General features: G+C 38.6%; 2 protein-coding genes across 10 annotated transcripts in view; one reads left to right on the top strand and one right to left on the bottom strand.

The window, feature by feature from the left end:
• The window catches only part of SETDB2 (SET domain bifurcated histone lysine methyltransferase 2), a 75,260-nt gene extending 57,302 nt beyond the window's left edge, over positions 1 to 17,958 (top strand). The window contains exons 12-21 of the mRNA XM_074329930.1: positions 196 to 317; positions 3,306 to 3,413; positions 8,368 to 8,498; positions 9,745 to 9,788; positions 9,977 to 10,036; positions 11,673 to 11,740; positions 12,409 to 12,475; positions 13,090 to 13,221; positions 14,256 to 14,327; positions 16,478 to 17,958. Of these exons, the coding sequence (XP_074186031.1) occupies positions 196 to 317; positions 3,306 to 3,413; positions 8,368 to 8,498; positions 9,745 to 9,788; positions 9,977 to 10,036; positions 11,673 to 11,740; positions 12,409 to 12,475; positions 13,090 to 13,221; positions 14,256 to 14,327; positions 16,478 to 16,632 (959 nt within the window). The 3' untranslated portion in view covers positions 16,633 to 17,958. The remainder of the gene's footprint in view (positions 1 to 195; positions 318 to 3,305; positions 3,414 to 8,367; positions 8,499 to 9,744; positions 9,789 to 9,976; positions 10,037 to 11,672; positions 11,741 to 12,408; positions 12,476 to 13,089; positions 13,222 to 14,255; positions 14,328 to 16,477) is intronic.
• A 1,414-nt stretch (positions 17,959 to 19,372) lies between these two features.
• Positions 19,373 to 26,692, bottom strand: part of RCBTB1 (RCC1 and BTB domain containing protein 1) — a 49,586-nt gene continuing 42,266 nt past the window's right edge. For 7 of the 9 annotated variants that reach the window (XM_074329932.1, XM_074329934.1, XM_019748026.2 and 4 more), the window contains one exon: positions 19,373 to 21,613. In XM_074329932.1, the coding sequence (XP_074186033.1) occupies positions 21,473 to 21,613 (141 nt within the window). In that variant the 3' untranslated portion in view covers positions 19,373 to 21,472. Of the gene's footprint in view, positions 21,614 to 25,066; positions 25,433 to 26,692 lie in introns of all 9 variants that reach the window. The other 2 variants (XR_012495580.1, XR_002138790.2) reach the window with 2 other exon arrangements.

Here is a 26,692-nt window from a genome sequence, read left to right as displayed (position 1 = left end):
AATAAGGGTTTTCCTCATATTTAGGCATTTTAAATGAATTCATTAATGTTTTCTTTCATTAAACCATTAAAAAATACAAAGGAGTTGAAAATCTCTCATAAGAACAAGTGCCTTCCTTGTACTTTAAGACTAGTGGAGGAGTTACGGGGACCAAAACATTCCACTTGTCCATTTCTCATCAGATGTTACTTACAGGTGTCTTTCAGGTTGCGGAAAAGATGGAAAAAAGGACATGTGCACTATGCCCCAAAGACCTCGAGTGTAGTGTCCTGTACTTTGCACGATCAGAGAATATAGCTGCTCATGAAAATTGTTTGGTAAGTTACTTAAAAAACACATGGGTTCTTTTGGGAAAGGACATGCTAAAATAGAAAAAAAATGGTACGTTGGATACAAAGAATGATGAGTTGGCCACGGTTTGGGCTTTTACGTGGGGATTTAGGCAGCATATTTTTCTAACTTTAAAATTATTTCAGATCTTCTCACCTTAAGATTACTTTTAATTTTATTTATAACTGATATGAGACAAAGAAATATGAAGAAGCTTTTAAAAAGATATTTTAATGAAATATTTCAAGTATAACAGATACCCATAGACAATTAAACCAGATTTTAAAAATCAGGGTATTATGATGTTTGCTTCAGCTTCACGTTTTTTAAAGAAACAAAACAGATAGTTGGACTCTCTACTTCTCTATTCCTCCTTAGAGGTAATCACTGTCACAAGTTGCTGTTTTCTATTCTCTCATGTTTTTAATTTTATGCTCCCACCATGTATATTTAAATATTTATAAATATGATATTGTTTTACATGTTCTTGGACTCTATAGAATTTCTATCAAATTCTGTGGATGATTGAGACTTATCCATGTTAATAAACATAGTGCTGCCTTTAATTTTAAATGTTATAATAACGTATCCCCTTACTTACTGTATCACTATTTAACTAGCCTCCTGTGAATAAGCAGGTTTTTCTAGCTTTTTCAGTATGACTAACCAGCTGTCATAAATGTTTCTGTGTAGGTCTTTTAGTCCCCAGGAGAATTTCTCTGGTCCAGGGCACGTAGCTAAAAGCAGAACTGCTGGCGCAGGGAGGGAGCGTTGTGCACCTCACTACATGTGCCAACAAACTCTCCAAGGGGATTGTTCTACGTTGGACTTCTGCCGTTGTTTCAAAGTTCATTTCTCTTCTTCCTTGCCAACACTTGATATTAGGAAACTTTAATTTTTTCCTCTCTGGGGTGTAAAGGTGTTCACCGATGGTCTTTGGTGCCAATTCAACATCAACAGAAATCCCCAGTTTAGGGTGGGGTAAAGAAAGAAACTTTATTTAGTGCAAACAGCTCAATAGTGTTACAGCTCAATTGTGAAACAGCACCAAGCATGGCTATGGAGCAGCCCTGTAGCACGGCGGCCCTGGAGCCAGGCCCCTCTCTGGAGAGCCTGCTCTGCTCTGAGCTCCACTACCTAGTAAAACATCTTTGTCTTCAGTGTCTGGGCAATCTGCCGTCTTCGATGGAAAAAGAAAGTGTACTCTCCCAGCCACAGGGGAGCTGACTTACCATGTTTCCCCGAAAATAAGACTGGTCTTACATTAATTTTTGCTCCAAAAGATACATTAGGGCTTATGTTCAGGGGATGTCATCCTGAAAAATCATGCTAGGGCTTATTTTCCGGTGAGGTCCTATTTTTGGGGAACACAGTATATAGACGGTATATAGACAGAAGTCCCCACTCCGGGCCCCTGATGGTACTCATGCAAATAAGGACTACAAATCTTTGCAGCTTGATTGGTCAAAAAAAGCACTGTCCTGATTGGTCAGAATAGAGCTGCTCTGATTGATTGGTGAAGATGCTAATATGGATATAACTGCGCAGCTCTGATTGGATGGGGAAAGTCTACATTCTATTGATTGAAATACAATTCCAGAAACTCTAATAAGGGCTGGCTTAGATGGCAAGAACACAGTGCAGGCCAGCAGTTCAGTGTAGGAAGCAGGCAGTTCAGTGCAGACTTCTTCCTACAGCACGGCTTCCATGAAAGGCCACTGTTTAGAAACAGTTGCTAGGCTCTGGTTTGTTTGTTTGTTTGTTTGTTTGTTTCTTAATTTTGAGCCCAGTTAGCCACCAGGATCTCTTCTTGGTAGGTATCTTCCTTCTCAGGGTGCTCAAAGGCCTGTCATTATTGTTTTATTTGCAGTTCTTAGATTACTAGTGGGTTTGCACCTCATTTGCTGTGCTAAAGCATGGTTGTTTTTTGCCTTTATCACTTGTGTCTATAGACTACATTTTATCTCTGAGATTTTGGTATTGCTTATATTCATATGTACTTATTTACATATAAATAGTTTGTAATGCTTTATTATATATATTAGCTTTTAATTTTATTTATGGTGATTGCTGTCACACAGAAACATGTAATGTAGTTAAATTCATCATTCCTTTACTTTATAATTTATGGGATTTTTTTCGCCTGAGAAATCCTTTTCTGTTTTAAGGTTCTATCTTTTTTCCCCCAAAGTTTTTAAATTTGGCTCTTCTCATATAGCTTTTTAATCCAACTGGAACTTATTTAGACTACAGTGTAAAGTAGCAATATACTTTTCTTTTTTTATGATTAACCACTTTTTCCAGTACTGTTTACTGAATAACTTTGCCTGGGGATTGGGGCCACTTCCAAAGAAAAGCAGGGTGGCTTGTGATCTGCTCACACACCCCACGAGGTGGTCACTGTTCACTCCCCAATCCATCTTCCACTCCTGTTGAGTCCTTTTGGGTGCCCTTTTTTTTTTTTTTTTAAAGATTTTATTGGGGAAAGGGAACAGGACTTTATTGGGGAACAGTGTGTACTTCCAGGCCTTTTTCCTAAGTCAAGTTGTTGTCCTTTCAGTCTTAGTTGTGGAGGGCGCAGCTCAGCTCCAGGTCTAGTTGCCGTTTCTAGTTGCAGGGGGCACAGCCCACCATCCCTTGCGGGAGTCGAACTGGCAACCTTGTGGTTGAGAGGACGCACTCCAACAAACTAAGCCATCTGGGAGCTCAGCGGCAGCTTGGCTCAAGGTGCCGTGTTCAATCTTAGTTGCAGGGGGTGCTGCCCACTGTCCCTTGCAGGACTTGAGGAGTTGAACTGGCAACCTTGTGGTTGAGCCCACTGGCCCATGTGGGAATTGAACTGGCAGCCTTCGGAGTTAGGAGCATGGAGCTCGAACCGCCTGAGCCACCGGGCCGGCCCCTGGTACCATTTTCTGACTTGCACCTCTCAGCAGTACTTAGTACATACTCTGGGTGTTTTCTTTTCCCATCTGCAGCTGTATTCTTCAGCACTTGTGGAATGTGAGGATCATGATCCACATAATTACGATAGAAATTTTGATGTGGAAACTGTAAAGAAAGAAATCTTTAGAGGGCGGAGGTTGGTAAGTATAAATGATTTTATTACTCAGACAAGACAATCAGACGCTCAGGGAATGCCTTCAAAAGAAAGTCTATTGACTAATAAACCAGGGATAGAGATGCCGCTTGGAGAGCTGAAGGAAGTAGGACCTGTATTGGAAACTCAGATTTGACTGAACACTTACTATTTTAAAGTAAACTACAACACTCTTCATCAGCAAAGTAGACATGAGAGAATTCTTTGGGCTTTAAGTAGAAGTTAAAGTGGCTTTAACAAAAAGGATGCTTATTTTCTCACTTAGCCAGAGGAAAAACTGGCTTCATAGTGGGTTGATTCATTGACTCAATGCCATCGAGGGCTCATCATCCTCTCTGCTCTCCTACCCACAAAATCAGCTGGTCTCTTGTGGCCACAGGGTGGCTGCAGGCAGCACTGGAAATATCAGGCTTTCTTGTTTTCTGTCAAGGGCAAGAGAAAAGTTTGTCCCCAAGCATAGAATGAGCGCCTTCGGAGAGTTTAATCGGGCCTCAGCCTTCTTCCTGCACCAATTGCTAGAGGTGACCATAACCATTCAGGATGTCCCCTTGGAGCTGGGCTCAGCCCCCCCCACCCCCAAGGGAGATTGCTCCGTGGTTACCCTGCCAGGTACATTCCACTTCCTCTGTGAAAGGCCCTTCCCAGCTTAACCAGCAGTACAGCAGGCGTGAGCCCCTGAAGCCCTGACCACCAGCTCTGTAAGGTTAATGACCTGACAGACATTTATTTAGCCCTTGCAAGGTGTCAGCACATGCATGGGCAGTGTCTGCACAGCCCGGCGTGCTTAGAGGGGGGTCAGCACGGGGCACTCGGCACCAGGTGCCTCACGGCCACTGCAGCTCAGGAATGCTTCCGAGCGGCTGAAAATGAAGACGAGGAAGGGGGAATTCCAGAGACGGGACAGGATACGCAAGAGCGTGGAAGGCAAGCACAACGTGACATGTAACTGTAAACCTGTGACTCTCCATTCTCTTTACTGAATTCATGGCACTCCATAGGCTCTACCAGAATGCATGAAATCATTCCCTTGTTGTCAAATAATGAGTTGATTCTGGTTTTCCACTGTAACAATTAATGCTGCAGTAAACATCTTTGTACATATGTCCTTGTGCATTTGTTTGAGTGATGCTGTAGACCGTTTTCCTAGAAGTGGAATGGCTGAGTCAAAGAGAATTCTCTTCAAAAATTTTGAAACATGCTGACACACTATCCTCCCAGAAAGGTTGTACCACTTTCTACTTCTGTGCATAGTGGGTGAAAGAGCCCTTTCCCTCGCTCTTGACAAAAATAAGTATCACAAGCTTGTTAATTTTTGCCAGTCTGAAAGAAAGTTTTATTTTGCATTTCCCGGATCAGGGGAGAGGATGAACATTATTTCTCTTTCGGCATCTCCCACGTGTCAGCTCACCCCGCGCCCGCAGGTCTCCAGCGACCCCTTCACAGTCAGCGGCCCCACCTCACAGCCATGGTTCAGCGCGTTGCAGTCACTCTCTTCCAAAACCTGGACTCACCCCCACCGCCACCCACACATACCACTTCCTTACTCACCCTGATGAAACACATCTGTCTGCGATCTGCATATGCTAAGTAGCACCCACACTTGAATGAAAAACCCACAAACATGCTGACTGATCTTAGATTCATGGCCACAGACCTTAAATGGACCCTCAGTACTTCACCCTTTACCGTACATATTTACATAAATGCTCATCTCACTTTAAAACTTCTCCCCTCTCCAGCTTCCGGTTCCCAAGTTAATGACCACACCTGATTTCTTTTTTTTTATAGACTTTACTTTTTAGAGCAGTTTTAGGTTCACAGAAAAATTGAGGGGAAGGTCCAGAGCTTTCCCGTGTATCCCCTGCCCCCTCCACTAACATCCCACATCCGGGGGTACATTTGTGACAAAGTGGTGACCTACAGTGACAGATCACAAACACCCAAAGTTCACAGTGTACATAAGGGTTGATTCTTGGGGTTGTACCTACGTTTCTGTACCTGATTTTTACTGAGAAAATGGAAGCCATTAGATAGGAATTCCTCCTATCCAAACCACCACTCACCCACCTCTGTCGCAGCACGCCTCGCTCCTTCAAAGCTAACCCTTCTCATGGACTTTGCAGCCATTTCTGTCCCCTCCTTCAGGACAAGGCTCTAGCGTTTCTGTCCTCTTCATATCAGTATCCCCCTTTCCCTTTTTTTTTGGGGGGGGGAAGGGGAACAGGACTTTATTGGGGAACAGTGTGTATGTACTTCCAGGCTTTTTTTCCAAGTCAAGTTGTTGTCCTTTCAATCTTAGTTGTGGAGGGCGCAGCTCAGCTCCAGGTCCAGTCACCACTGCTAGTTGCAGGGGGCGCAGCCCACCATACCTTGCGGGACTCAAGGAATTGAACCAGCAACCTTGTGGTTGAGAGCCCACTGGCCCATGTGGGAATCGAACTGGCAGCCTTTGGAGTTAGGAGCATGGAGCTCCAACTGCCTGAGCCACCGCCCCCCCCCCTTCTATTATATTATTCCCTTCAGCGTGTGAACATGATCAACTGATCATGTCATCTTAAAAAAACAGCCTTCCCTTATACACAAAAAACTGGTCAAATACAAAGTCACTACTCTGTCCTTCATTGACCTTTCAGCAGTATTCGTCACACAGTTGTCTATGTGCCATGTGTCTTAAAGCACTTTCTTCTTTTGACCTGCTGGACATACTCTGCTAATGTAGCTCTTCCCTTTCTGGGTGCTGCTTCCCAGACACATTGGCTGTTTTTCCCCTTCTGCTCAACCTGTAAAGTTTGGAGGTCCCAGCGCTCTGGCCTGGGCTCCTCCCTCAGTTGGAACAGCCTTCCTACATGGCCTCACCCAGTTCTCATGGCTCCAATACGTACTTAGGCCAATGACTCCGTGTCTCCAGCCGTGACGACCAACCTGACATATGTCCATGGATATCTAATAGCATCTCATGTTAAACTGGCCAAAAAGGAACACAGTTCCATCCCCTACACACACGTATATATACTCCATGCAAACCTGTTCATTCCTTACCTCAATAAACAGCACATCGTCCATCCATCATTATCTCATCAACCTTCCAGCCCAACACCGAGGCTACTAATGCCACCCTGCAGACCTTCCATCCTCCACTTCTCCCTCTGTATCCACGGAAGGACGTCACTAGTGTCCCTAATTGGATGGTTGCTGAACACTCCTGAGACTTGTCCTGCTTTGTCTCCTGCCCATCCCTACCCCAGCCCATTCTCCACACAGCAGCCAGAATAGCGTCCTAAAACTATCAGTTTATGTTCCCCTTGCATGAGGATAAAACCCCAACTCCTTACTCTGGCCCATAAGCCCTACATGATGAAGCCCTTACTACCCCAGGCCCTCCTCTCTGGTCCAACACCTCTAGCCCCACCCCTACCCCCCTTGTCCTTCAGGTAAACTGGCCAATGGGGAAGCTCATTCTCCCTGCCAGAACATAAGGTCTTCTGCTTACAATATTCTTCCCCCTGCTTTTTTGTGTGCTAGGAGCTCTTATGATTATTCATAGCAAAGCTTCTATATCACCTCCTCAGAGAGGCCTTTACCCGATCTGAAGTAGAGATCCAGTGACGTTGTTACTTTGCCTTAAGTGAATTCTCTAGAAAGCATCTATCACTCTGTCCACTACAGTGTTAAGCTCATGGCCGGTACCTTATCCACTCATTTCCCCATCCCCCACAGTGCCTGCCACACCACAGCTACTCAGTAGTTTTTAAATGAATGTTTATTCGCCATTTGTATTTCTTCTGATTTGCTGGTTCCCGTTTTTCCCTGTGTTATCAAGGACTTAACTGCTATCACATATGCAGCAAATATTTTCTTTCAGTCTTTTCCTGTATACTTTTTAATGGTACCTGTCACCATAAAAATGGAAATTTAAGTTTTTTATATAGTCAGATCTGTCCGTCCTTTTCATTGTGGCTTTTGGGTTTCCTGCCATGCTTAGGATGCCTTTCTATTACCATACTTTCTTTATCCAATATTTTCTAATTTTTACGATTTTTTAAAATACAGTTACAGCTTTAATCCACGTGGAATTTGGGAATATATTGTGAGGTAGGGACCTAACTATTTTCCTGCACATATAGCCAAGGGACCCCCAAAATCAAATGATCATTGTTTTATGCTGTTTTTAAATTCTATCTTTATCATAAATCTAACTTCTCACCCATATTTGAATTTTCTTTATTTATGTGGCTGCTTGTGCCGACCTCGGGATACTGTGTGAGCTAGCTCCTGTTCTGCAAGGTGCTTTCACTGTGCTTCCACCTCATACAGCCTCAGTCATGAGCTAAACAAACCAGTTAGGTTTCTGTGGCCACCTACTATCCTCCCAGCCATTTCTATACCACCGTCATATATAAAATACCAGATTGATAAGCTAAGATATAAAAGCAAGAGAGCAAATGAATTGAACTAAGTAAAAGCTTATTACTCAGGAATTTTTTTCTCTTTCATTTAAAATGTTGGCCCTACTACATAGATTCCAGAGCGGCTTCACTTCCTTTACTCTCCATCGTCCTCAGTAGTAAGTGTGTAAGACAGGCATTACCTGCAGGGAGGAGAGAGGAAGCGACTGACTAGAGCTCACAGGCTCAATGTTCCTGACAGGACCCCATGCCTACAGCTGGACGATTTTGCCAACCCTGCTTTTCAGAAATCTCTTTTAAAAGAGAGATTTCTTTTTTTTCCCAAAAGAAGTTTTCTGCTTTTAATCAGATCATAACAAAACAGTCCGTGTGAAACATTCTAGCTATCTGAATGGCCAAAGTTTAAAGTACCTGATGTTTGTAGCAGGGGACATTAGGTCCGCTGGCCTAAAAATAACATTTAATGAGATGTTTAAATTTTAACAAAGATGATGAAAAACAGGTGCTTACTCAGTAAAACCTATTCTTCTGCAGAAATGCGCATTTTGTGGTAAAAGAGGAGCCACCGTGGGATGTGATGAAAAAGCCTGTACCAAGACTTACCACTTTTTCTGTGCCAAGAATGACAATGCATTTCTACACTCTGGATCTGGAGGAATTTATAAGTATTTAATAAAACAGTTTTAAAGCCACATTTCGGGGAACTGGAATAAGGGATGGTTAGATTAAGGCAAGGAGATTTTTAAAGCTAATTTTAGGCACATGGTTTCCAAGTAAGAACTTGGTTTGGGGATGCCCAGTTGAGAACCAGACTTCGCAATACCTTCTCTAAATATCCTAGGAAGAAAACAAGTAGGGTTGGTTGTGGTGTTGGTTGTAGTCTTCCTACATCCTTTCTTTCCTGGTAGAAAGCATTGGTCGTCATAGTGGCATGAGTGACCTAATGGGTGGCCAGTTCACATTTACGCTTTTCCACAGACAGGAAAGGAGCCTGGCTTGTTAGTCACAGGTCCACAGTTCACCCACTTTGTCTGCTGAATGAATGTCTTTTCCCACTGTGACCACCATCTTACCTAGAAATAGCTTCTAAAGATAATAAAGAAACCATGCAGCGAATACAGTAATCAATCATTAAGTCCTTAAAGAAACTTATCTTGTTTGTATTGCCTTTGGCTTTTAAATCTTGCTTTATGTATTTCGGTAAGTCGTCAATGTTAATTTTGACCTAATAAGGAGTATCTCAAGTCCAATAGAATTATATTTGTTTTATCCAGGAAGAAACTTGAGCTTCCTTCTGATGAAAGGTTTCAGTTCAGTTAAATAATTATACAGTTTAGTCGGGAAAAAAATCAGTAAGCCAGTTGTTAACTGAATTGATTCAGGTCACGCTCTTTTGTCGTATGTAGACAGTCCAAAATATGTCATATAAAATTGAAGAAAAAAATCCACCTTAAAAACATTTTTGACCTGTTTCAAGTTATGAAATGAAATGAAAAAGAGAATGATAGTCCTCGGGGGGAACCTCTGCAGCCGAGATATCCCTCCTGATGCTCAACCACCACACGCAGGGGTGGGGTCGGCCCATTTTGTTCTCCGTCCCTCCTACCAGTCTCAATGTGGCCCGTTTATATCCTTAGATCTAGAAGTCCCAGTCAACTAGCCTTCAGGTGATTGTCAAGGGTAGTGGTTCTATAATTTAGTTGCAGTTTTTATGTGGTCACGGGAGGAGGCGAGCACAGCAGTTACCTACGCCACCATCTTGACCAGAAGTCTCAAACAGCATGTTTAACAAGTTTAGGGAGAAGCCATCATGAAAAATAGTTTAGTTCCTTTTTAAATCACAAGAAACTAGGCACAGTATTTGAAAAGTGTAAGTAAAGAGTTAACAATTCTCTGAAATTGCGTTTTCAGCATGCTTTGCCAACAACATGCCCCACGGAAAGACACTCAAATTGGTAAGTGTCTAAAATTCAGTATTGCGGGTTTAAAGAAAGGTAAACATTTAGGTAAGACATGGAATAATAGTCTGCTTTACTACACTCAATTAAAGTACAAATTTCTGAGTTAAAATTTTACATACTTATAAAATTGTCAGTTTCTTTGTGCAGTGTGTAATATACTAACTTGTCTTCACTACACTCAGTAGAGCGTCTGTCTCGTGTCTTCCATCCTCACAACAGTCGGAAGATTACACCAAAACAAGGTAAAAAGCTTTGACTTTTGTGACTGCTTCTCCGAATTCTAAAACAATACCAGAAAAGTGCTGCATAGTCCCTGAATGAAATTTTCCTAAGAATGCATGGTTAGCATTTCAGTTCTAATTAAGGATAACTGCATTCCGGCTAACTGGAGTGGTGGGATGTACATTTCATTCACAAATAGCCTCCGTGTACTGTCTGTGAACAGCAGTGTATTTCCGGCACTAAATCTGGATTCAGGACCTCTTTGGAAAACACTCAATTCTGTGTCATGCCAAGTGCACTTTGTGGTGGTAAACAGTACTCTCTAAACAATATTGTTACACTAATTTTTCAGTCATTACCCCCCCCCCCTTTTTTATAACAGGTAGATGTTTGGGGGAAGAATAATAAGAAATCCTAAAATCACATGCTTTGGAAATATGTGTTGCTAGTAGGGATTTGTATGCCTCATGTATAGTAAGCATTGGTCACAGCTTAGGTCCTACTGAGGACGGAAGAGGAGGGACATAAATTACACTTTGTAGGAATAATTGGGTATGCATAAAAGAAGCCATTCAGAACTATAATAAATGCCATTCCAAGGCAATATCCTTTTTTTAACTTTGAGGGGATTTTTGGCTGAAAACATTACCCTTTTAACTTATCAGGAAATTTTACCAGGAAATAATACGAAAACGTTGTCAACCAGTGTTTATTGACAGGGAAAGATAACAATAATGTATTAGTTTTAAAAACTTAAAAACTGATTATAACACTGTCTGGAATGAATCCTCTCCCTGAAGGAAACCATCATTGTTTCTTTTGAATTCTTGCAAACATTTTCTGTGTATACAAACATACCTACTATTGCACTTTGCTTTTCTCACTTAATATATCCTAGAGATCCTTCCATATCAGCACAAGTAGGTCTACCTCACTTTGAAAAGACTGCATAATAGTCTGTTGTGTATATTATTCAGTTCTATTGCTGAACCACAGTTGAACTAGTCTCTGCATGATGGACATTTAAGTTATTTCCAGTTTTTTCTATCACATTTAATACTGTAGTTAACATTTTTCTCCATTCAACTTTGTGCCTTCATGCTACTATACTATTAGGAAAACTTCCTGTAAGTAGATTGTTGGATCAAAGAGTATAAACAGTGAAACTTTGGATAAATACTGGCTAATTATCCTCCACAGAGGTTGCACCAGCAGTATACAATTTCCCAAATTCTTTCAAACATGATATATTAAGCACCTTCATCTTCGTCAATCTGATAGGTGAAAAATTCTATTTCTGTATTACTTTGCATAATTTTACTTATGAGTGAAACTGAATGTATTCCCCTATCTTTTGATCAATTATATTTTGTTTCCTGTCACCCAATCTGTTTTTTTTTCTATTTAATGAACCCTCTCCCCAAAGGGTTCCCATTTGCCCATTTTTCTACTCAATTGTCTTTTTCATATTGATTTATAAGATCTTTTTATATTTTTTAAGTTGGCGTTTTATCATCTATTGCAAACACAATCTAAGTTTGCCATATCTTTTGACTTTGTAATAACTTTTGGCATATAAGAATTTTATATTTTATGTAGTCAAGCATTGGTCTTCCCTGTTATGCATTCTAGTTTCTACATGATTTATATTTTCAGTTCATGTTGCACAAGTGACAAGAAAAAGGAGAAGGAAGAAAGGTACCTCAACAGCTTTTCAAGTACAGGTATTTTGTCTTAATTTTATCATAGCTTTAAGTTTATTCATACAAAGTCCTCATTTTAACCATTCTGAATTTCAGGTGTAATGATGGTAGAACCACAGCAAAATGGATATTAAAGAGAGGTTAGATGTGTCTTGGGTATCCAAGCACATAATTCAGGAGGTGACATTCCCACAGCTCCTAACACACATCCCCTGGTACCAAATTAGTGGGAGGAATCTGAGCCCACAGGGAGCTTGTGGTCTTAAAATGGGCAGAGGTGCAGTTGAGCATGCTCACCTAGCCAAGTATTTCCCAGCTGCGTGATCCATACTTGACTTAATTTGTAACTCTTATAATTTTCTGGATCACTGCTATGTGTAAAGCGTACGAAAACACTTTAAGGATTTGAAACAGCTTTTTGCCCATCAGCTCATACACGCTAAATGAGTATGAGCCAGCGATCCTCACCTTTTACTGTTTTATACAAGAGGTGCTTGGCACACCTCCTGATGTTTTGTTACACAAAACAAAAATATATTTCATGTTTACATTTACAGATGAATATGGCACATTATTTTCACCATAGGCACATCACTGAATTATACACCACAAAAGATTGGTTTCCATTTTTTGCAATATTAAATGGTAACAGTAAAATCGGTGTAATCTTGATTTTTCTCTCCTTCTAGCACCGTGAACGAATGACATTATATACACCCATAAAACAAATGAAGGAAAAGGATGGCAGACACACAGGTTTGCTATAAGTTTTGTCTGTAACAAATATGACCTATAGTACGTACAAAAATGATGATTCATGTATTTCAACGTCGGTATCCCACTTCGTTCTTCCAGCTTTGTAATAACTAATTATAAATTATTTTTATCATAACTACTCTGTCATAACTACAGCAGATGAAAATAACTTAGGTTGGGATGGTTCAAGCTCTTCAGTATTAAGAGTGGACACACTGCTTGATACAGAAGCCAGGGTTGCCTGAGCTCACACTGTGTAGCTGAAGCCAGTGACTGTTGCTTCCTGGGTGGACATTTCATAACACGCAGTACCTACCTGACAGAAAAAAGTAACGGAGGCTCTCATCTCAATGATTTGAAGCTAAATTTTAGAGAATTCTCTTGATTTGTATAATCTAAGCAGAGAAGTTTTTCACTTTTTGTAACATTTCATTCATTGTTTCAGCTAGAAAAAGTGAGGTATAATGAAATTACAAGAAATAGAAAAATTAAAGGTGCTGTATGTATTATCTTAACTAATTATGCTCATCCACGGTCTGAAGAAGTGACCATAAAGTGCTTCATGATAGCTGCCCTAAGAGCATATCCTTCTAAAATGTTTTTCTTCTTTTTAGATGCAGTTTTGAAAGTTGCTTTTCTTAAGAAATGTAAGGAAGCGGGACTTCTTAATGATTTATTTCAAGAAATACTAGACAAACTCCATTTGATTCAGGAAAGACTCATGGATGAGACTGCTTCAGAATCAGGTACTAAAACAGCAAAATTTCTACATAGAGACTTCTCACAGACCTACATGTAAAACAAAACCAAAAAACAGTACACATTTTCTTTCTGTGATATTTCTTTCTTTTCTTTCTTTATCTCAGTCTTTAATAAAAATCCATTGTTCCAGATCTCTCGTCTTTTATAAAATTAGTTAATTTCATAAAAAGTACCCTGAGGCCCTGAAGGTTTTCATGTATTTTGCAGAGGTGCATAACTGAGGGTGACCAGCACGATGGTCAGAACCTAATTCAGTCGCATCCATCCCTCTCCATGCTCCACCCCCACCCAGCCCCACAGCTCAGCACGCTTGTTGCTAAGATTTCAGAATGGCGTTATATTACAGTTTTGATTTGACTCAAATTCTATTCCCTTAATAAGCCACGTGTTTGTTTGTATTGTTCAAGTTTAAAGTAATTTTAATGTTCTGATTGATGTTTGCTTAGTTAAATGTGACCTTTCATTAGGAGCTCTTTGGCAAGCTGACGTTCCATTCATATGTGCAGGTACATAAGCATTTAGCCTTCTTATAACCTAGTCTATGAGCTTAAAACCTGGATTATAAATATAGCTATTTTACAAGGAAAAGCTTGACAGTTTATACTTCAGACAAAATATAAAATAGATGCTTATTTGAAGGGGATTATTTTCTATAGGTCAAGATCAAAAAATGAAATTCAGAGCAAACATTTCTAAAAGCTCTTTCATTGCATTCTTTTATTTATTCTTTTGTCTAGACCAAGCACTTCTCAAACTTGAGCAGGCCCCTCAGAATCATCTGGAGGGCTTGTTAAATCACAGATAGCTGGGCCTCGCCCCTGGAGGGTCTCATTCACTAGAGGTGCCAAGAATTTGCATTTTGAACAGGTTCCCAGGTCAGGCTGCTGCGGCTGCAGTCTAACACTCAAGTTCTACAGAAGACGACTGCTCTATTTTTCCTTATTTTGGGTTATTTTGGGAGGTGTTTCTGCCTATGTAATTATTTAAATTAAAACTGAAAATGTTTTTCTCCCTCCAGACTATGAAGAAATTGGGACTTCACTTTTTGACTGTAGATTGTTTGAAGACACATTTGTACATTTTCAAGCAGGTATAAGAGTTATAACCAAGCAGCAAAGTTGGTATTTATCATAGACACAGAAATAATATACTACTCAGGTGATAAAAATCATATTTCAGGAGAACGTTCATTGTTTTATTAAATAAAAAAGCTCACTACAAAATATCACCCCTCACACACAGAAGACAAAATGTGTGAAATACACAGAGACACATATGTACACAAAAACACCGAACCCAAATGGAAACAGTACTTTTCTGCAGATGGTTGGATTATAGTGATTTCCTTTGTTTTTAGTGCTGCATTGTACTTTCCAGTTTCTAACATACACGTAATACTTTGTGTAGAAACAACAAAAAATTGATTGCAAAATGGGAGTATCTGGACACTGTGTTTGGGACTCGGCAGGAACAGCTGAGGCTTCCTTCGGCCTCTGCTCTCAGGCAGCCAGGCTCCAACAAGCTGTGCTGCCGTGTCTCCCTCTCACTTGCTGTGATGTACACAAATCAATTCTTTCAAAATTCTCCTTTAGATCTGGGGGGTGGGGTTGGGATTGTAACTGATTGACTCTAAAGTTCACCAGTAAACAAATGAGCAACAATAGCCAAGAAATTTTTCAAAAAGAAGAAAACTTGGGGGGAGGGAGGGCAGAGACTTAACCTTTCTATAAAATATCAACTATTTATTGAGGCGGTCCTTTCACCATTGTTTAAGACGCCTTCAAAACAGGCTAAATTTCCACTTGTGAGTCTGATCTGACTTGTCAGGCAGGGCTGCCCCGCACAGCTGAGCGGGATGTGCGCCCTACACACTCCTTTTCCAGGGATGTGTCTGTCTGTCCAGAAGATGGTGTCAGGACAATAGGTTGTCCCTGTGGAGAAAATACTAGTCCATAACCCTGTCTCAATATACACAAGATTTTCTGAAGTTTGTTTTCAAATTACACATTTCTATTTGAATTTTGTATTACATTTATAATCAGCAGAAAGAATATTTTGTTAAATCTACCAAAAATAGTATCTTTTAACAGTCTCTTGAGAGTGTCTGCATACTGCTAAGGGGAATATCCATGTTTTGTTTTGTTTTTTTAAAGCAGGCTTTAAAATCTGTTTTTCTAAAAGCTTTATTTTGTAGAGGATTTTCATCTGTATTTATTTTTCTTTCATATAAAAATTACGTTTGGAACATGTCACATGTCACTACAGGGGTGGGTGGGAGCATACAGATTACAGAGTAGTATTAGGGGCACCAGGAGGTGACACTGTTTGGAATCTCGTGAGAAACTACCGTGTTTCCCCGAAAATAAGACCTAACTGGAAAATAAGCCCTAGCAGGATTTTTCAGGATGACATGCCCTGAACATAAGCCCTAATGCGTCTTTTGGAGCAAAAACTAATGTAAGACTCGGTCTTATTTTCGGGAAATATGGTAGGGCTTGTTTTATATTATAAGCACCCTGAAAAATCATGGTAGGGCTTATTTTCTGGTTAGGGCTTATTATCGGGGAAACACAGTAGTTTAAAAGGCTTAACTTTTGACAGCCCTACTGATAAAGGCTCTCTTGCTTAATTTAGCCTTTCTAATGTTCCAGAAAGTTAACTACAGGTATACATAGGTATTCTAAAGAAAGATGGTGTATGTCTTAATATTCTTCAATTTTGAGTTTTTTTTAAAAATGACACTGCCACTAATAGTTATTTATAAAGCCTAACTAAAGTAGCTTCTTCCTAAGTTTCCACAATAAGCCTTACTTCTAAATAAAATCAAAAGCTTCTATGTAACATTACAAATTGCATGCATTTTTGTGAAAGAGTTGCCCGTATCCTTTCAATCCTAACCACATGCTCTCCCATCATCTGTCAACAAATGGACAGTTATACAGTCGCTGCTTTTGAGTTTTCAAAGATACACAAAAGGGACTTTTTCTGTAATAAATGTGTACAAAATTTTAAAGATTTACTGACCAGCTTATGTGCGATAAATACTAGAAATTCTATCCTGAATTAGAAGAGGAAGCAGAAGCAGAAAAAAAATCAGTGCCTCCTCACAAGACCCTAGATTCTTCTTATTTGGGGCACAGTTCTGGATACCAGGCACGAGCAAATGAAAGAGGCTAGAAATAGTACATTATTTATAAAACTACTGAATAACTGAAATCATTTTATTTCTCCTTATCATAGCGTTAGAGAATAAAATTCATCAATTTGAAGAAAAGCGGCTGCAGCTGAAGGAAGAGATTGAGCTACTTCGGGACTTAAAACAAACCTTGTGCTCTGTTCAAGAAAATAGAGACCTTAGTTCATGTTCTACTTCAGTATGTTCTCTATCTTCTTAAGAATTACCATTTCATAAGCCAGGAATCCGGCATACTTGTGAGCAGGCTGAAAACTGGAGAGCGGCCTGTGAAAGTCCCAAATCTTTAAGACAGTCTCTCATGTCTCTCGTGGGCAAACTTCAGTCCTCACCAGCTCTTACCTGTTCATACCTAACAGGGTGTTTACTGCCTCCCTCTTATTATCTCACTTCTACCTCTCCGCTGATAAAATGTTTCTCAGGTTCTACTTGAGTAAATTGGATCATGCCTCCCATCTCTCCCACTCTCTATACTAAAACTCGTTCGGTGGCTTCCTGCTGGTGCATTGCCTCCCACCCCTGTTCCACTCCAGTGACTACTTGACTTTCAGTAACACACCAGGTGCTCCTAGCCCCAGGGCCTTTGCATATCCTGTTGTGCTGACTGCTGCTGATACCAGTTCTCCCACTTAGTCCTTCATTCATATCACTTCCCAGTGTAACCCACCACATCCTACATCACATCATAAGAATATAAGCTCCATGAGGATAGGAACTCACTATTCTTTGTTTGCTCACTTAGATATAATCACATTCCCAGCACCTAGCATGTTCAATAAATGTTTGTTGAATAAATGCATAAACTATCATATTTTGAGACCAGTTCCAGCCCATAATGCCTCTTAGATATAATAAATATGAATATTCTGCTTTTACTTGGACTAAATTTACCTGTCTGCTTGTCACAAAGTCTGATTTTCAAATTTCTTCTCAGCCACAGCCACCACATGGGCATACATCATCTTCAAAATAAACATTAAAATTTAAAACTGGACTCCCCAAATAAGAACATCAGTGGGAATATATAAGAATGAAAAAAAAAAAAAAAAGACTTTTCTCAACCTAACAATAAAAATTCAGATTTTTATGCCCCACCACTAGGACCCCTGAAAACCTCACATACATATTTCTAACTTTTTACCATAGTACCCTGATTTGCACTAATGCTACATTTCATGAGTTTGATCTGAGTCCCCAGCATGGAGTCTGGCATGTGTAAGTACTCAAAAACTATCTGATGAAGAAAGAATATGTGGATTGATAAAAGAATTGAAGGAAGAATATGTAGATTAAGCATTTAAGATGCTTAACTATTGAGCTGGAAGGACTATGGGTGGAGCTGGGCCCCTTGTTAACTCTCTAGTCTTGATTTCCTGTTGAACTTTGGTAACTTCTGGGGAAGGGATGTTGGCCTCCGGACTTTTTCCACATGGGTGGCCGGTTGGGATACTGGGCCAGCAAGTGTGCATATACACACTCTGTGGCTTTTTCCCTTTTTTCTTTTCCCAAATAAACGTCTTTTGGTGGATTTTCTGGAGTTATCTTTTGTTGGTCAACAAGATGAAAAAGAATATGTCCCTTCTTGTTGTAACAGCAACCCTAGCCCAGGTCATTCTTACCTGAGGGACAAAATATTAATCAGTTTTTTTCAATTTTGTTTGCTCATTAGAATCACCTGGAGGACGACCTGCTGAATAAAGATTTCCCCTGGTCTAGATGATAACTCAGCTTCCTTTCCTGATATTACATCCCGTAGCAAAGCTTATCTAAGTTAACAGTTTTAATGACATGATCTTTATTTGAAAGGAAACTTCTGTCCCCCACTTTACTTTCAAATTTAACCTGTCACTCATAGGAGGTAATCTGGCACAATGCCGCTTGGGTCTGGCAGGGCAGTCATGAAGTAGGCGAATATACTTGATCGCTTACTACTGAAAAATTATGTAAACTACCCGAGCCTAATTCTGCCCACCTTCTGGTACAAAACGTGGGCACTAAACAAAGTGTGTGTGCAGCACCAGGCATGATGACTGGCTCCAAGAGCAATAAAGGTTCTCACACACACCCTCCCCTTGCCAGCATTTCCTCCTATTGGGCCCTGGATTTTGTTCATTCCAATCAAACAAACTAGCTTCTGGACGCTCCGCAAGGCTCATTAGCTCCCACCTGTGCGTCACTGCTTGTGCCACTCAGCTGCTGTTCTGGAAATGAGCTAAAAGACACTGTTCTCCCCCAAGTGCACAAACATCTTCAGATACGTGTCTCATGTTAACTCAGGTTTTCTCTCGCTGTCATGAAAAGCTGTTTATAAATATGTTATTGTGCTGTTAATTCCTGAACCTCTCTCTTCTTCTAATAACTTTTACATTCCTTGAGGACAGGGACTGTGTCTTTTCTTTCATTTATGGGCGGCCCCAAAGGATCCAGATACATTTTTCTGCTGTGGCAGTTCAATTGTACTCTTTCAGCAGGAATAAAATCAAAGGATGTCTATGCTGTGTGTGAGTGTGTGTGTGTGTGTGTGTGTGTGTGTGTGTGTGTGTAACAGTCCATGGTGGTACCTATTTTTAACCTGATACCTGCTAAGATTCAGTACTGATTTTTTAAAAATTGTTGCTAAATACAACAAAATTTACCATGTTAACCATGTTTAAGTGCACGGTTTTGCAGCATTAAGTACATTCACACTGTTTTGCTCCCATGACCACCGTCCGTCCACAGAACTCTTCTCATCTTGCAGTCCCTGGCAACCACCACTGTACTTTCTGTCTCTAGACAACTCATATAGTGGAATCACACAGTCTCTGTCCATGTGGAACTGGCTTATTTCACTTAGCATAATGTCTTCAAGGTTCAACCAAGTTATACCATTTGTCACAATTTCCTTCCTTTTTAAAGCTGCATATTACTGATTTTTGAGGGGGTAAAAAACAACTATGTGCCTGTTTTAACAGATTATTTATTAACATACCATTCTAAACATTACATAAATACACCCTATATACTAGAGTATCGAACAGTGTTCCAGTAAGACGTTCAAGAGTACATTTAGGGCTATTTTAAGAAGTATGAATACTTTGGCTTTCATTATTACCTCAGATGAAAAAAGCAATTCAAATAATAGTTTTCATCTCCTCTATGATTAACAACAAAACAAGTAGAAAAATAAGTGTATTAAAAAAAAGATACTCAAGTACTTTTTGAAGGATTTATTCCTGTTCTCTTCACTACATACATACTCATACAAATTACTCAGTAATATGAGAAGTGGTTCTTCACCTATATTAGGACCTACTATTTTAATTTGTGCTTTATTTTGTAAGTTTTTTTTTCAAGTAAGAGCAATAGTAAACATACTGAAGTTCTTGTTTTATCCAGATCGTAAGCCTACAGAACAGTGATTGTTACAAACACTACCCATCATAACTAATAATCAAATGAATGTGCACTTATCAACTTAGTAAGAAAAATTCTATCATGTTGCAGAACTAATTCTTAACCTAATAATCTACTGGGCTTCAATCATTTGTAACATGGTGAAGAAAAGGGGGCTGGGACTTCTAGGTTGTATGTATTCTACCTATCAATGAATCACTGTCTATGGGCCTTCCACACACACTTAAAACATTGCTAAAAATAGTAGCTGCCAAAACTCTTCACCCTCTTGTTAATTTGGCTCTGAAAATGTATTTAGGCTCCAGGTTTAGATGGGAGGAACTTCCAAGCAGGAAACAGAGTTCACTAAGAGAACTCCCACAAATGGAAATGAGTCCCTGGGCTGGAGAGCAGAACAAAACTTTGTTTTTAAAGCGTGCTCAACGGAAACACATGATAAAACTCAGAGCTGACCACTCTTACCTTCCAAATCACACTTTATAACCAGAACCCCCCCAAAACAACCAAGAAAACCATAATTTTGATCCTTTTTCGAAGTTCAATTGTGCTAAATATTAGACCTACCACAGTTAAAAGGAGAGGAAAATCAAAAATGAAAGCTGGTGAAGCTTCAAATAAGCAAATTGGTGATGGATTTGGCTTAGATAAGAGATAAAATGAAGTCCTGTAAAAGAGTTGGTTTTAAGAACTATTTTGAGTCAGATGTAGCAGATCTGATGGTTTAGCAGCCATAATTCAGGAAGGCAAGAATATACTAGATATGTCATTATTTTCCTCTTATGATTAGCATTTATAGGGGAAAAGGTGGAGGGGGCAATTTAAACTTGAGTTTTCGAATTTTATCTTAATAAAATACCATGAGATAATAGTGGAGATTCTAATTTCTAAAATATTCACCTTTGTCCAAACAAAGTTTCTTTCATTATCAACTTTTGCTGGACAGTTCTAAATTAGTACTTTTTGCGTGTTTAAGTCTTAAGAAAAATTTTGGCTAACCTAGAAATTTATCTTTACATAATTATCATTTCAATAGATTAACTCATATTAAACTGAATATTATTTTCATACACCATGAAGTTTAAAAAAAGTCCATTAATAGTGCAAACACACAAACAAAAGCCTCAAACAATCTCAACTATTCCTTCACAGTAAGGCAGTTGAACTAGCAACCAATGCAGCACTTCAACAAGTCCCAAAGTCAGCAAGTCAGTATCTTTAATTCACGGTGGGGCCGCTATGTCTACCTCACAATTCACAAACTATCCCAACTCCTAGTGTCAAAAGTGTTGTTGATATGTGAGCCAGGAGAGTTGCCACAAACTTCCCCTTTCCAAGTTCAGAAATTCCTCCAATCAAAAAAACAAAACAAAACATGCCCCCTCCAAAAAACAAAACCCAGCCAAACGTTACCCCTTTTACAATGTTCCAGCCAAACCTACAGTCACTCTTAAAAAATACATTGTTTAAAATAGGTTCAGGAAAAGCCATACATCATTCGCATATTCCTACGCAGAGAACTGTGTCTCACATGTGGAAAAAACAACCTGATGGTTTTTTTACCTGCAGAATTACATCACCTGTAGCGCACAAAGGACACACCATGACCACTGCCCCAGAGTAGTCACACAAAACCCAGCAGCTTGGCTTCAGTTCTTAAAGGCTCCACATTTACTGGCTTTAGCAATGAATTCCTTTAGCAGAGGGCCATCCATTTGCCAAAATGCTGCAGTCTGTGTAACTTCTGTCAAATGATTGATGCAAAACTTAAAGCAGAATTCTTCTAAATCCTGGACACACACAACAAAAATAAAAACAAGAAGAAGCCTTTTTTTATTAACTTTAATTGAATTGCTTCTCTCCAAACCCCTCACCCCAAATCTCTCACCCTCCCCCAGATAGCTGAGGCCAGAAACTTCAAATGAGGCAAACAGCCGCCCACAGGTAGGTGTCAGAAAAACACATACTATTTACTCACAACACAGTAAGAGGGTTCCCCTACCACGTTTGACTCTTCAAAACGTACCCACATGCATACACGGTCTATGAGGAGAAGTCTCCTCACGGTTATCACATAGTCTAATCATACTCAAAGACACTTTTAAAAAGCTGAAAGCTACTTTATTTAGTCTACATAATATGTTTCATCACATTCAAGAAGTCAGAGAAAAGATTAAGACATGCGTTATTTAGTTTAGGGAAGAGAAGACTAAACAATACAAAAGTGATGAAGAGGTGTAGTCAACCTACACCTTAAAAAAAATTCTAAGGACCTTAAATTCACGTTCATGATCTACTAAATAAAAATGCCTTAATTTTTAGAGCCACAAAGAATAATATACAACTTCCATTACACTAATTTCTTAGTCAATTCAGAGAAGAATATTCAGAGATTGGATTTTTCAGTCAGACAACTGGAAATCACAAACTATCAGCATTCGGAAGGAAAGTAACACATACAAGTAGTAAGCCAGAACAATTTAAAAATAGATCTCTGCCTAGCTAATAAATCTTGTCATCCCCAGCAAAACTCTACTGTAATGTTGTTTGTTCCTTTAAATGTTGGACATACATTTATTAAATCAATTAGGTACCTGGAATGCACACAAAGCAAATCCCACAAAAAACTCTTATCACAAATAGCTTGATTTTTGTAACTTGGCTGGATCTAGTGAAGGTACTTAGCGTTCTATCAAACCAGGAAGTCAACAATATTTACAATGTACAGTCTTGGGATTATGTTTCCAGCTACCAAGAAATAAGAACTTTAGGCAGACAGGGAGAAGAGCCCACACAAACATATGGACACACCCCTTTTCTGCTCTCTCAGTGCAGACCCCTGAAAACAAAGACTTCCTTTATCTTAGGGTCCATCTGTCCCCAGCTGCAAGATGCTCCTCTCCAGTCATAAGTCAGTAGGAGATAACCCTCATCTAATGTGTATCAGCAAGCTGCTGCCATTTAAATGCATTTAAATTGTTATTTAAATGCATTTAAAATGTTATCACAATCTCTGGTCCCATATTTTTAATAAGAGATTCCCAGTGGGCTGCATGTACAGCTGAATGTTCTGTGTATTATAATAAACTAAAATGTTCAACTATATAAAACAGTGCCTCTCACATTATTATTAAAGAAAAAGCATTACTCTTGGTAATATAACCCAATGGTTAGTAAATACCTCTAGGTACTAAATTATATTCCACAGGGAGATAAAAGTTGTATTTTAGTCTTATTTATCAAAAATAGAAAACTAGTTTATCTACACATAACTTAGGAATAACTAGCTAGTCACGAGCATAGAAAGTTCTTCAAACCATGTACTATGTCAGATAAGTATTTTAAATATTAAGTTTTAATTATATAATTTCAAATTCAAAGGGAAAGAAGAGTGTGCTAAATTCTGGTATTGTAAAACCTTATCACTTCTATGTCTACTAATATGGAATTCAATATCTTTGCTGTATATACGAAAAATGAGTTTATTCAGTTTACTAATCGTATAGATTACCTCGAGTATAAACTTTAAGAACTTTTTAATATAGCATAAGTATACAAACAGTGCTTCTAATTACAAATCGGTTTATATATCTATGAAAATAGTTCTATCAATTTGCCTTTCCTTCCCCTCCAATTAGTTTGAATTGGTGAGATTTCTCAGTATTCAACAAATGTTTAACAATTTCAGGCATTAAAAGTCTAACTATAGAATACTGTAAATAATCTAAATCTCCATTGTTTAAATAACTAATTGAACCTTGGTTAAGGCAGAGCTACGGAAAAAGAAGCATTGAATGCACTTAGAGACAGAGAAAGTGGAATCTGCAAGATCATTTGATTTGCATCAATCAATCAGAGAGTGGCAGAGTGTGGCAGATTCACTGAGCAACCAATGCCCTGAACGAAGTTGCCTTTGATGTGTGAATTATACAAACACTTCTGATAATTCTTAAATACTATAAGAACCTACATGATCTATTCATCTCATTCTGCAAATGATCAGATTGTCAATTACTACCTAGAAAAGAAAATGGAACTCTTACCTAACTGATATGTCAACTATAACAGGACTGCTGGGCTTTAAATATTTCCAAGGATGAGATCACTTCAGCAGTAGATGAATAAAATTCATAATAGAATGAAAGAGTCTTCTCAAGGCCCATGGAATAGGGAAGTGGGAGAGGGTGTAAAATCAAGGGATCTAATACGTTATTCCTGGCATTTTAGAAATTAAAGTCCATGTTTATGATATTTTGTGGTGAAATTATTATAAAGGGGTTCTGAAGCAAATGGGATAAAATATTAGATTTTTTGTAATTAGCAAAGAAGACCAAATTAAAAATTGTTATTCTGAAATAATTTATAATTTCCTGTTAAATTTTTAAACATTTAAATTAATTATTCCAATCATTATACGTACTCTGAAAGTAAGTTGTTTTTCCTTTCCACAGATTTTCTTTAGTAACAAACAAAACACAGAATTGGTGGTCTTAATATCAACACTTTAAAAATGTGAATGCGTTTTAATGGAGTTATCCAGTCCTGAAATCCCAAATCTAAAGTAGTTAAGGCCTTCTTGTGGAAGGCCACTTGGTTATGGTAAGACAGGCTGCCTTTGTGTCACAACCCATGCCTGAGACACAATCCAGACGGCAAGAGTTGGTGAACCACACCTAATCTGCCCAAACTTGTTATTAAAGTAATTGCAAAAAAAAAACCCCAAAACCATAACTCTAGAATTCACTGTACAGTATACCAAATACAAAAGATTCCAGATGAAAGTGGGTTGTTTTTGTCTTTTACAATGTATTTAAATGCCTTAGCATATGAAAAAAAATAAAGGTGCATTCTTTCATTACCCAAAAAAATATTTTACAGTCTACTACTGATCATAGAAAAATTTTAATTTGGCCCTCAGAACAAAGAAAACCAAATGCTCTGGTTTTAGCACAAAGTTGTCCAATACTCACATACGAAACCAATTTTGGAATTAGATTTCTGGGCTCCTATTTACTGCTTCTCACCAAAAGCAAAATTCTAAGACATAAATTGCTCAGCAAGTAGAATTTTCTGAAAAGGTTTCTAATCTGCTGAAACAAATAATATGTCTCAACTGTTTCTCCTAATGTTCAAATATACACAGAAAACAAAAATTTCCTGCAAAAAAAAAACAATATAAATAGAAGCATTTCAAATTTTTTATAATGTGACACAGAACTAGCTTGAGACACTGTTTTACTCACATTTTCTCCCTTGATGTCAATATTTGTTCGCATTTGTGCTAGAGGAATATTTAAGTTCTCCTTCTCCAAGTCCTTCTTTACTTTATTAAAACTTGTAGAAAGTCTGACAATGCATTCATAATGCAAGGGCTCCACAACAGTCAGCTTACTTTCAAAACAATCTTCATAACTACCAAGTCGGGATATTTTTGTTGCTTTTATGTATGTAATTTGCTTCAAAATTATCTTGTCAAAAGGGGGTATGGAGGAAGCACAATAACTTTTATAGAAAAGGGAAGAAACGTGAGAAGCAGGTAGTCTCCATCTTCCTAGCATTTCAACTCATAGAATGAAGGAAAAGTCATCTAGTATCCCCAAGTTGAGCTCCTGAAAATAACAGTTTTTGCAGTTAATTTCCAATCTGGCTTAGTAGCAGCTCCCAATCAACTAATAGATATAGTAAGTGGGGTTTTTTTTTTGTATTTTAAAGACTTACTATATTCGATAGCATTAAATAAATAAAATGTAAAAGTACATTAGTCATTTATATAACTCCTATCAGAACCAAAAAAAATACAGCCTAGAAAGAAGTGATTCGTTTTATTTTTGTCCTCTATTTTCTACTTTTCCTATATTAAATGAGTAGTATTTGTAGGTGGGGTTTATTTTTGGGGTTTTTTTTTTTTCACTTTTTTTAATAAGCACACATTCATGGTTAGGTGTTTCAAATACATTCATTCATTTAACTTGACATGTATTTTTGAATACCAACTACACAACCACACTGTCACAGATTCTACATGAATTTGTGGTGTCAAATAAGGGACAGTTTTTAATGTGTTTATACTTCTTATGAAAACTAGTAAAAGGAAATAATTGACAGGCATAAGACTTATTCTGTAAACTCTCTAGGGTAGATTTTAGCTGGAAGTGAGGAAGAAATTTCAAGCAACTAGAACTGAGATATTTGCCTCTGCCCAGGTGATTTTAGTTACCAAGATCTCATCCCAAGAATATGGAACTCACTAGCAGTGAGGAGGAGTATGGAAAGTCACAGAAGAGATTCTAAAATTGATCACCAAATGGAGAGAAAAGGCACTGCCAATTTAAAATTATATCATTGGGTGGAAATTAGAATAGCATTTCTAATAAAGAATGTCATGGTGTCAAAGAAAGGTTAGAAAAAAACACTATACTTCCATTTTCTATTGGAAATAATATCCTTTGTTCATTATGCCATCTGTTGAAAGGGCTGCAGAAAAGTCAGCTATATTTTACCTTATCAAATATTTATCATACTATAATCTCAGATAAAAATAGGATACATTTTGAAAATACAAGACATGATGGTCCACTTCAACCCCTAAGTGTGACAAAGGTGACATCTGTCCTCCACCATATCTCCAAGGTCACACCTACAGATCGTTGCAGGCACTAGGTAAATTTCCTAATACCAGGTATTTTGCCTTATCATATGATGACAAAATACTTACAAGTTCCTGTTGAGATGGTGCAGTAGGTAAACTCTGTGTTTGCCGCCTCTCATGACCACATCAAAAGTACAAGTAAACTACAGAACGACCATCATGGAGAATCACCTGTAGTCCAGCTGAACCAAAGCCCTACAACTATAGACATACAGAAGCC

The sequence above is a fragment of the Rhinolophus sinicus genome, linkage group LG04 (genome assembly GCF_036562045.2).
Source record: "Rhinolophus sinicus isolate RSC01 linkage group LG04, ASM3656204v1, whole genome shotgun sequence".
NCBI classification, from domain to species: domain Eukaryota; kingdom Metazoa; phylum Chordata; class Mammalia; order Chiroptera; family Rhinolophidae; genus Rhinolophus; species Rhinolophus sinicus.
This window is presented reverse-complemented; position numbering and strand designations above follow the sequence as displayed.